The sequence below is a fragment of the Helianthus annuus genome, chromosome 10 (assembly GCF_002127325.2).
Source record: "Helianthus annuus cultivar XRQ/B chromosome 10, HanXRQr2.0-SUNRISE, whole genome shotgun sequence".
NCBI lineage: Eukaryota > Viridiplantae > Streptophyta > Magnoliopsida > Asterales > Asteraceae > Helianthus > Helianthus annuus.
Genome location: NC_035442.2, coordinates 50,168,119 through 50,180,534, shown reverse-complemented (window position 1 = coordinate 50,180,534; position 12,416 = coordinate 50,168,119). Strand labels below are relative to the sequence as shown.

Sequence of the window (12,416 nt, the reverse complement as noted above, 5' to 3'; positions counted from 1 at the left end):
GTTTATAAATTTCAATTTGGTTCGGATCAATCCGGGTTCCAACCAAAATGAATTCCGGTAAAAATAGGTTCACCTAGTATATTTGGTTTCTAGGCGGGCTACAATAGTAGTAGTGGTGGTGAAGTCGATGACAGTGGTGGGAACGGTTTCAGCAACGTTTGTGGTTGTGGTAGCAAGATTCAAATGTGTGTTCTTTGACAATTTCGACTCCCCAGGTGCCAAAAGAATTATACATTTTGAACCTTGTATAGTTGTATTATTTATTAATACAGGACTAAATGAACATAACAAGCAAACACAAGTTTAAATATTAAAGTTTAATATATAAACCAGAAAACTTACCAAGTTACATCAAAACAGAAAGTAGCCTGTACATAAAGTAATTTAATTAAGAGTTAACTTTCGTTTTGCTCCCTGTGGTTTGGTCATTTTAATGGTTTTCCTCCAATAGTTTAAAAATAGCCATTTTGCTCCCTGATCTTTCGAGTTTGTCGCCTGTTTGCTCCTTAGCTCTAACTCAGTTAAAACGTTCAATTAAAAGTAGGGGTATTTTGGTAGTTTACTCCCTGGCTCTAACAAAATTAAAACGTTTAGTTAAAAGTCGCGGTAGTCGTGGTCGGCAGGTGGTAGTTGCAGGTGGTGGTGGATGGTTGTGGATGGCGGTGGCCGGTAGAAAGAGTACTGGTTGGAAAGATGGTGAATCAGAAAAAAATTACTTATATACATGTAAATAAACAAGTTATAGGTTTATTTAGGTGAAAAGACGTACATGCCCTTGCTTTTATCTATAAAATTACCAAAATACCCTTTTTTTAATAGATTTTTTGGATGTAGTTAGAGGCGGGGAGCAAAATGGCTATAAGTTAGAAAAATCAGGGAGAAAAATGGCTGTTTTTAAATTATTGGGACAAAACCGTTAAAATGACCAAATCACAGAGAACAAAATGAAAGTTGTTATTATTATTATTAGGGGGGTAGGGGTGGTCATCACTCACCACTCATTTATCACTCACAACATCTAATCAAGTTCCGTCATGTCATCAATCATTATTCCATCACTCACAACATTTTTTAGTGGAAATGTCCATCGCTCACCACCACACCCAACAATCCCCCCCCCCCCCCAACGAAGAATTACCCTCACCACACTCAAATAATCACGCGTGAAAAAAATGCACGCGTTATACAAATGGTAACGTGAAACTAGGAGGTGGCGGAGGGGTTTTGTGATTTTCCACGCATGAAAAATGTTTATCACGTACAAAAAATTGTCCATCATTATTATTATTATTATTATTATTATTATTATATTTTTATTTATTTCTTATCTCTTATATCTTGTAAACGGGGGGATGTGGAAAACTGAATAGGCTTAATTTGAGAACTGTGATTATATTGTTTAATTTGAGAAATACTTTTGTGTGACCTAAAGAATGTTCTTGACATGATTTCCTGGTCTAAAATGATTTCAAAATCGATTCTTATAGTTTTAGCAAGCAGCCAGTATGTAACTATGAAATGATGCATCTTGTGAAGAACACACAACAAAAGTATATGTCTTCTTATGAAAGGCATTGCAGTCAACTTTTCATCACTAAATTGCAAATAACACCTGTTTCGTTTGTGTTACACTTTTTCATTTGATTTCACGCACAACGGGTCAAATGGGCAATCGTTTATGTGTGTTGAAACTCGTCTAGTCGGAAGGGGTAATCTTTTGTTCAAAACGCGTTGGGTCGATACTTTCTACTACTTCATCGAGCAAAAGAACCTAAAGTTCTAAATCCTTGACAAATAAGCATGTGACCAATCATATGCTTGCATAAGATTAACCATTAATTCTTTTAACCGGGCCAGATGTTTAATTTTTACTGAACGAGTCAAATTGGTCAAGTGCCGCATCCTTTTGGTCATTTTATATGTTATATGTAGTACCAAAATTTGGAATCTATGCGTGATTTTTTGGTCTAAAATCTGAATTATCACCACCATACTTTACAAACATAGAATGCATACTTCGATCACCTCTACCACTGTTTTGATTGAGGGTACAACAACAACAACAACAATCATATATATCCAATAAATCTCACAAATAGTAGAACTATTGGTAGGGTCTGGGGAAATGGGCTGACAATCTATGCGTGACTTTTTGGTCTAAAATCTGAATATTGCAGAGAGACCCTCCGACTCCAAAACAACCAACAGCTAGATAGATGAAAGATGGATACGTAGATAGCGTAGCATTAGTCAGATATATCATCATCAAACAACATATAGGCATAGATAGAAGAAAATCATTATATGTAAAGTCTACATAAAGTGTAAAAGAAATCTAACCCCCCAACCTCCAAGACAAAGCTAGGACACGTCCACGAAACCGAACTGAACCGCCCAATTCACAAGCTTAAACTAACCAAGTTGTGTATCGCACATAACATACCAAAATGTTAATTAGGACCAACTTAGAAACTTACTATCATCAAGACTGTTGGATATCAAGCTTTAAACACAGATTCAAACACCACAGAAAAAGCAGTGAATTGATCAAATAATAACAGAAAGAAAAACACAGCAGGTTGATCAAACTATTGATCGACTCTTTTCATTGATTGAATTCGAAAGGTACAACTACAACTGAAAACTTTTCTTGAAATATATACTAACATACGACCCATTAACCCTGCAAATCTGAGAAGGTGACCCATAATTCAAAAGCCCACTACTTAATAAACCAAACATAAGATAAACATGTTAAAAACACCCTAACAATTGCCCAGTTGACCCATTAAACTACTAATTAAGAACCGATTAAACCTAAAACAGACTTAATTCGGACCAACACAACGATTTCCAACGTTACTATATATCCACTGGACTAAAAACTTTCGACGGTAGCCGTTTAAATTATAAGCGGCTCCGGTTGCATCGGTCAGAATCTCTCCTACGTATGCTCCGCCACCCCCGCGGCCATACAGTCCTTCACATAAGTCTCCAACCTCCGTCTGAAAGTTAGGATCATCGCCTGCGTACCAGCCGTTACGCAAAAAATTTGTGGCAAGCTCAGCTAGCTCGTGTCCAATTACGCTGATCATAGCATCCACACCGGGCTGTCCGTTGGGGGGTTTTAACGCCTTAACACCCTGCATGTATTCCGGCACTACGAAGGGGAAAGCGCATAAGGAGGGACACATCTTCTCCGAGTTGCCCACCCATGCGAATGGCAACGTGTAGCCCACGATAGACGGGAACGTGACGTAGTGAAAACCACAGATGCTCCGGCAGAAGCCTTCTACAATGATGTCGCTTGAGGTTAGAACCAGATATAACCCTCCGGTGGGATCGGCGGGTAACGGGTTGGTTTTGGCTCGAATGGCTGTGCTAATCACAGATTGCACGGCCAGACGGGTGAGTTTTCGACCGTGGGACAAACGGTCGTTCTTCTCCTGTCCCAGAGTGACTGACTGAGTCACTTTCGAACCAGTTAGGTCCGTGTAGGTTTCTAGAGCTTTCCACCACTGGGCCACCGACGGCGAGGGGGACTGAGAAGCCGAGATGGAGTTAATAAATGCTCGGATGATCCGCTTCTCACCTGAGCTCCAGGAACCATACCAAATGAGATGCACGGTTATATTGTTGCTCAGTACCGGACCCATGTGGTATTTTAACACCACCGGGAATTGTTCTGACGGTGCTGCCCGGACATTGCCGATCAGGACGAGTCCGATGAGTGAGAGAGAGAGTAGAATTGAATTGGTATACATTTGTGTCATTGGATCGGCCGATCAATTGTAACGAATTGAGTGTGGAATCGGTAGAAAAAGGGATTATCGTGGCAGTGGATACTGAATTGACAAATATGAAGTGGGTCAAGGTGAATTTACAATGGGGTGTGGGTGTTTTGTCAGATTTCATTGATTGAATCTAGATTACAAAGGAACAATATATAGAAGAGATATGTACATTTTAGACACCTAAACAATCATATAATTACAAATATTTAACTATACTTTTAGTTTTTATATCTATGATTGTTATTTTCTGTAATTATTAATATTTCATATAAGTATAAGGTAAATATATAAGAAAGTAGAAATAAACCAAAAAGTATTCTGTAAAATAAGCATTTACAGAACTAAATTACAATAAACCTAAATGAAAACAACATAACTAACAATTATGGAGTTTGAATATTTAATTAACCGAATTATTATGGCTGTCAATTTGTATCTGAAACCTCACTTGAATTCAAAACTATCCGAACCGAATCGTAGATCACTCAAAAGATCCGAACCCGAAAAACCAAAACCCGACGAACCCGAACCTTTTATGGGTCGGTTATATATCGGGTCACTTTTTTTAGCTAAAAACCCGAACAATCCGACTTGAAAAATATGAAACACGAAATCTGAATATAGTTATATTTTTAAATGATATTTGAATTTTAATGATACTTTTTTTTTTTGTAGCAATATGAATTTTATTGATATTTTGTTAAAAAAATTATTTTCATTTACATCTAAACTTGAAAACCGAACAACCTGACTCAAACTAACCGAATCCGACCAACGTGAACTTTAAATGAGTTGAATATTGGGTCACTTTTCCCAGCTAAAAACCTGAACAACCTAACCCGAAAAACCTAGAACCCGAAAAAATAACAATAAAGAACACCCCTACAAATTATGATATAATCACTGGGTATTAATTGTGAGTAATAAGTGATGGCCTGTTTGATCATAGTGGGGTCTTATGTGTTTACTTGTTAATTATGATAAGTTGTGGGGAGATTTGGAAGTGGATTATGTAAACATGCTTAGTAAATGAGATATTATGTACATAATTCGATCGGTGGGGTGATGGTAAAGTGATATAAAACCATGTGTGAATAGACATGGTAATTGCAAGTAGAAGAATCATGTTCGATTTTATGTGCCCGTGGTTGTGAATTTATGTTGGTTGGATTATGTTATGTAAATAAAGTCTCCTGGGTAAGTTTACTACCTGATTATTTGATTATTGTGTTTTGAAATTGCAAAAAATATATTTTGAGTGTTTGGTAAAAAATTAATAAAAAGTTATTTTTTACGTTTTGTAGAGTTCAAAACGTGATAATCCATAAGTAGGTCACCCCTTGCTGCAGGAAAACGTGATAATTCAAAAACTGATTATTTACGTTTTCACTTATTTATTTTTTTGAAATATATATATGTTGATTATCTGATTATTGTGATATCAAACAACATAATCAAATCCAAACACTATCTTTCTGCAGCACGTTTTGTTACAGCTAATTATCTGATTCTGATTATTCAAAACGCATAATCTGTTTTCAAAACTCAACCCCAAACACCCCCTTAATAGCGATGATGGGAGCAAGACCAGGCATGAGAGGGTTAGAGATAGAGGATGAGGATGCCATAGGGATGAGATAGATTGAAAGGGATAGCAAAACAGAGGAGACGGCAGACAAGAAAGAAGATGCGAATAAGAAGAGAGTAGGGTTTTAGGAGGAATTTGATAGGCTGGGGAATATAGAAAACTGGAATGTGATCAGCTGGGAATTTGCAAAGATTTGGGAAACTCAATTATAATAATAGATATTGGCTGATACCATGTGAAAAGTTCATGTGAAAAGTTCATGTGAAAAGTTGTATGCTTTTCTGATGCATCTAAAGACACAAAATAGATCCATGCCATGGAAGCGGAGTTGCATGCTTTAAATAAAAATGACACATAGACTCTTGTGCCTCATCCTATAAATGCAAATGTTGTGGGATCAAAATGGATTTTCCGAACTAAATTTTGGTCTGATGGATCCATAGAACGTCACAAAGCTCGTCTTGTTGCTCAGGGCTTCAGTCAAGTACCGGGCATCGATTACACTCATACTTTTAGTCCGGTTGTTAAAGCCACCACGGTTCGCACTGTTTTGGCCTTGAGTGTTATTCATAATTGGCATCTTCATCAATTAGATGTCAACAATGCCTTCTTACATGGGCATCTCACTAAGGATGTTTATATGGAACAACCAAAGGGCTTCATTAATCCTCAATTCCCTTCATATTGCCACATATCGACGGTTCTCTTTTACCACCTTCTCCTGTCATTACGTCCAATGATAAGGAAGTTCAGAATCCTGACTATGCGACTTGGGCAAGAAATGAGCAACAAGCCATTATTCTTCTAAATGCTTCGTTGACTAAAGAAGCTCTTTCTGTCACGATTGGCCTCACTTCGGCTCGTGCCATTTGGATTGCACTTGAAGTGGCTTTTTGCAATACCTCCATTGAAAGGGTTCAGAATCCTCGTGACAATCTTCGTGCTCTTAAAAAGGAGACAAAACTGTTGCTGAATTTGGACGTGCTTTCAAGGCCATTTGTGATCAACTAAATGCCATTGGTCATCCTGTTGATTCCATGGATTAACTTCACTGGTTTTTGTGCCGCCTTGGACCCACATATAAAAGCTTCTCTACAACCACCAGATCGGTACGTCCATTTCCTGCATTTGTTGATCTTTTAGCAAGTGCTGAAAGTCATGAGTTATTCATGAAAAACCTGTATGGAAATAATGACTCTCCTACTGTTGCCTTTATGGCCCAAAACCCTACTCCCAAGTCCAATTCCTATGGCATATCCCATCGCCCAAATAGGGCCTCCTCGGCCCATTTCAGGCCTAATAGGCATCAACATGAAAAGTAGGATGATGAAAATCTCAAATATAATTTCTAACCCTACTTTGGTTATCAAATTGACACCCAGATTGGGATCGTTCTCTATTCGTAAATCGGTATCCAAATCTAGTAAGATGATTAATGGTGGGGCTACTGATGGTGAGAATTCGTATACATTTGTGTCATTGGATCAGCCGATCAATTGGAACGAATTGAGTGTGGAATCGGCCGAAAAAGGGATTATGGTGGCAGTGGATACTGAATTGCCAAATATGAAGCGGGTCAAGGGGAATTTACGATGGGGCGTAGGTGTTTTGTCAGATTTCGAGAAGAAATTGTCGTATTTAAGAGTGAATAAGATTAAGGTTCAGAGGATTGATGATGTGATAGAAGAGGAAGTTGATTAAAAAACAGGGGATGTATGGTGAGTATGAATGTTGAAGAGTGTGTATAGTTGGATGAGTAGGGAATTGAGTGATCTGCAGAAGGAAAGACAGAGAGAGGGGTTTTATGTTTTGATGGTAGTTATGAAGGATTTGGGGGGGGGGGAGGGATGAAGATGATGATTATCTGTATTGTATATTTTATTAGGGTATAAAGGAATTATATATAATAAATTTAATTTATTAATTACTAATATGTTATATAAAATCAGATAGACAAAATTGCCCCTGAGTAAAAAAGAAAAAAATAGGCAGGTTGCAAAAGTCAAAAAAGGGGTCTTTTGAATTTTGGACTAAAATGACAATAAAAGTGAAACCACAGGGACTCGGATTAAAAAGTTTGAGATTTGCACTAAAATGGCAAAAGTGACCAAACCACATGGACCAAAATGGCAGTTTACTCTTTTGCTTTTCTTTAAATGTTCTCCTTTTGTAAATATAAAAGACGATAAATTTCATAAAGGGTTTTAGTTTCCAGAAAATGAAAACGTAGTACTAATTTATTTTGTTTTTCTAAAAGATGGCCAAAACATCATTTTGGCTTTTCTTTAAATATTCCCCTTTCATGAAAGTCTAAATCACCAAAGAGTTAGTTTTCTGATGGAATCAAGGAGTGTACTAAAGTCTTAATCTTGAAGTGGTGAGGGTTTTAGCCTTATGATAAACATTAATGCTACTAAATTTAGGGATGATATTTTTACCGAAATACCGATGTTGTACTGTACTGATCATAAATGGTACCGGTATTAGATTTTTTGAATTTCGGTATCTGTAAATAACGGCATTGGTACCGTATTTTTCTGTAAAAACCGGTATTAGTACCGAATTTTATTAAGGAATTTCAATGGTTTTTTTGCCATTATTTAATAAATTTATCCTTCAATTTATATTTTAAATAATGGTAGATGAGTTAACTTGAGTGATGTATTTGTTCTTATAAACCAGTTGAATATTTGTTTACACTCAGTTTAGTTATTTATTGTTTTTGTAAACTAAACATATAAGTGTTTGAATAGTTTGTGAAATGAACAATAGGCGGATACTGGATAGTAGTTGCATGATTGGATCGATTGATTAAACGAAGTTGTGCATAGATGTCAGATTATCTTGTACTCATTCATTATTAATTTTTCACTATATTGTACTTTTCTATTTAGATCTGAATTCTATACAAATATCTCATTTTCACGGTTTTTCTTCTAAGTTATTCATGGCATCGTGTTATCATGAGCAAAAAGCATGGCCCAAGTGTACTCATTCCTGACATCGTCTAGTATGATAATTTTTAACTTATTTGTAATACGATGGTTCATATCAATCATTTATGGAGATTCGGTAGGACAATGGATGATGCAGCGAGTGATACGATAAACGAAGATCAACACGTTGATTCTACGAATACCCGTGTGTCTCTTCCCCAACCCCCAAATTGCAACCCAAAGGCCACGGAATTTGAAGTGAAAAATAACTTTTCTCAAAATTCAAGTCTGATTGTTTCATTCACTAAAGGGACATATAAATAATGACAGAAATTCGAAACGGGCCTAAAAAAGACAACGGGCCAAACACAAGCCCAAAAACAAAATGCCCAAAATACTTGAAAAAACATAAAAATGGAAAAAACTAATAGAAATAAGCGTTTTTTCGGCCCGGACGATGACCCAAACCGCCGTAGGCGTTTGCAGCAAGATAGAGCTCGTTCTCCCGTTCGTTTTGACTGGTCACACGCCCCAAACGGACCTCCGTAGCCCAAGTTAGGGCCATTTTAGTGAAGGCCCTTTTCTTACGCGGTCTTGGGCCTCCAAGTACAAAATAGCCCGTTCCTCCACACTTGGGCCCACATCAATGGAAAACACCAAAGCGGTAACAATACTGTAAAGTACAAAAAAAATGATACTGGTACCGAACCGATATATACGGTACGGTATTCGGTATCCACGTTTCCTCAATTTCATCGATACTAGTACGATCCAGGTATGATATCGATCTCATTCCTAGATAAATAATTTAGAAGTAGATTTAGTAAATGTGTAAATTTATTGTTCTTAAAAAATGAAAGTTTATATTGAATTGTTAAGGGTTGTGAAAAGCTAGCTTAATTTAAAAAATGAAAGTCTATATTGAATTGTTAAGGGTTGTGAAAGGCTAGCTTAATTAATCAAACTTGTGAACAGATTAAAACTACAAACAGTAGTCGTTGAGGGTCGAGGGTGTGGCCACTTGTTAGTGTATCATATTACGCAAAAATTCATAATCTTGATCACGGGTACGCGCAGTGGTGCGTGATATGGCAGGCGAGCGTACCATTGCATGGAGCATGGCGCTGGCACATGGGCGCGGCGCACCAAAGTGAGCCAATATGCCGCGACTGTGTGGCGTGATCGTATAGGTTCACTGGCGACGTGGCGCACGCGCGCATGAGTGTACAGACATGCAAGCGCATGAAAGTAAGCCAAAATGGCGCACGCACGCATGAAAGTGAGCCAAAATGGCACGCACGCACCAGTACCTGCAGTATAAATAAGAGGCCAGGCTGCTGCAGAAGATATACCGAACAATTCACCAACATATGCAACTTATTCTATGCAGAATCTTTATCTTGCTTCTTCATGTTTCGAGGTACACCTTCGGGTTTTTGTCAAGTCCGGCAATGCAACTGATTTGGCTGTTGTATCCTGGAAACAAACGAGTTCTCCTGTGAGACTCGAAATTTGTTTTAAGGGACTCGTGTCTAACACGATCCTCAGGCAAGAACATCTTGCTGCCTTGTAATTCTGTTCTTGTTTTCCTTTATTTCAGTTGTAACGAGTATTGTATTTTACTGCTTTCCTATTTCGAGTATTGTAATTCAAGTTAATAAAAGTTATTATTTGTTTTATATGAAAGGATTCCTACATTCCTAAAAAAATATTTAAAACACCGTTCGTGTAGAACCACAAACAATTCTGCTGTGATTTTCAAACCAGTTTTGACTTCACGCAGGTTGTGTTTTAAATACAATTTTTTTCTTTGTTTTAGTTCAAAGCAGCAACTTTGTCAAAACAGATTCTGTTTCACCTTTCTGTTCTATTTTAAAGTACTAAAAACTCACTGTTGTAGTCTTCAAAATTGGACTTAGAAGCTGCACGACTGGTTTTTTGTACTTCTTTGTTCTGTTTAGTCAAAATAAATCAGCATATTTATTATTTCTAAACAGTTTTATATTAACTTGTTTTGTTAAAATTTTTAGAATATCGACTAAAAATACCGACGTGAACGTTGTTGTTGGAACCCTTGCCAACACTATGGGAGCATCCACAGTGGCAAACCATGCTGAACGACCCGAGAAGTTCTCGGGTCTCCACTTCAAAAGGTGGCAACAAAAGATGTTCTTCTACTTGAACACCATGAACCTGGCGAGGTTCCTTACTGAAACCGCTCCCTAACCTGCGGAAGGGGAGACCGACGCTCAATTTCAATGCGCGGTAGATGCTTGGAAGCATTCATATTTCATTTATCGAGGCTATGTACTAAACGATCTCTCAGATGCCTTGTATAATGTGTACTATAATATAAAGACTTCAAAAGAATTATGGGTGTCTTTGGATAAAAAGTATAAAACGGAGGATGCGAGAACAAAGAAATTTGTTGTCGCCTGTTTCTTAGACTACAAAATGATTGATAACAAGACTGTTATGAACCAAGTCCAAGAGTTACAAATTATACTTCATGACATCCACGCTGAGGGCATGGTACTTAGCGAAACTTTTCAAGTGGCAACCATGACTGAGAAATTGCCTCCTTCGTGGGTAGAATTTAAAAACTACCTAAAGCCCAAGCGAAAAGAAATAACCATGGAGGAACTTGTCATCCGTCTTCGTATCGAAGAGGACAATAAGGTGGCCCAAAAGGCACCATTTTGCAAGCTTCGGCGAAAGCAAACATGGAGGAAATTGGGGAATCCTCAAAGGTAATAAGGGCAAAGGGGTTAAGAAGGACAACAAGGGAAAAGCAAAGGTTAACAACCTTGGACCAAAAAGGGGGTTATGAAAAAGAAGTTTGCTCCTTTCCAATGTACTTGTTACAACTATAACGAGACGGGACACCATGCTAACCAATGCAAGAAACCAAAGCTGGAGCGTGCGCATATGGTTGACGAGGATGGAATGCCTCTTATTGCAATGATAACCGAAGAAGCGGCTATGATTGAAGAAGTCAACGTGATGGGTGAAAACCCAAAAGGATGGTTCATTGACACGGGTGCAACCCGCCATGTTTGTGGAGTTAAGGATCTTTTCTCAACAATCAAGGAAGCTACGGGTGAAGAAAAGCTTTATATTGGGCATAAAGCTACCGCCAGCATCAAGGGTGAAGGCACTATGATCTTGAAGATGATTTCTAGAAAGAAGCTTACCTTGACCAAAGTGCTTTATGTCCTAGAGATACGGAAGAATCTCGTTTCGAGATTGACGCTCAATAAGTTTGGTTTTCGTCTAGTGTCTGAATCGGACAAGTTTGTTTTATCTAGATGTGGAATGTTTATTGGAAAGGGCTATGCCCTTAATGGTATGTTTAAAATGAACGTAATGGTTATTAACAACAACAAAGCTATGAATGAAACTACTACTTCCACTTACATGATTGAGTCTTCTAATGTTTGGCATGGTAGACTAGGACATGTAAATTTTAATTCATTACGAAGTTTGATTAAGTTAAATATGATACCAACATTAGAAATCGAGTCCGATTACAAATGCGAGTCATGTGTAGAATCCAAACTTACAAGATAATCGTTTAAATCAGTTGAACGAATAACTGAACCCCTAGATTTAATTCATACTGATGTGTGTGATTTAAAAACGGTTCCCACACGTGGATGAAATAAGTACTTTATCATGTTTATTGATGATTATACTAAATATTGTTATGCATATTTACTTAAAAGTAAAGACGAAACAATAGAAAAGTTTATCTTATACAAAAATGAAGTTGAGAATCAACTTGAAAAGAAGATAAAAGCTATGAGAAGCGATCGAGGAGGTGAATATGTTGCACCTTTGCGGATTTATGCGCGAAAAGTGGCATCATACATGAATGTTGTGAGTGCATGTGTCTATCGCTTCCGTCAATCACATATCGTAGCTGATCAAATGAATCAATACAAGGTTTAGAAGTGTTAAAACATAATGTTCATGTGTGAGAAGTGGGTTCGCAAGGATGGAGTGTGCTGATCCACACGAATCGGCATTGTGCGCCAAATTAGGGTGTCTACATATGCGCGCATCCTTATGTAAAAGTCCATCCGCACATAAGGTCTT

At 37.6% G+C, this 12,416-nt stretch overlaps 1 protein-coding gene across 1 annotated transcript; it reads right to left on the bottom strand.

Annotated features, from left to right (window-relative positions):
• Positions 1 to 2,628: 2,628 nt before the first annotated feature.
• LOC110884602 (protein EXORDIUM-like 3) lies at positions 2,629 to 3,926 on the bottom strand. The gene has a single exon (XM_022132324.2). The coding sequence runs from the start codon at positions 3,771 to 3,773 to the stop codon at positions 2,829 to 2,831; it is 945 nt and encodes a 314-aa protein (XP_021988016.1). The 5' UTR covers positions 3,774 to 3,926; the 3' UTR covers positions 2,629 to 2,828.
• Between the last annotated feature and the right edge of the window lie 8,490 nt (positions 3,927 to 12,416).

Coding starts and splice junctions, on each gene's coding strand:
- LOC110884602 (XM_022132324.2), bottom strand. CDS start 3,773: ATGACACAAATGTATACCAATTCAATTCTACTCTCTCTCTCACTCATC.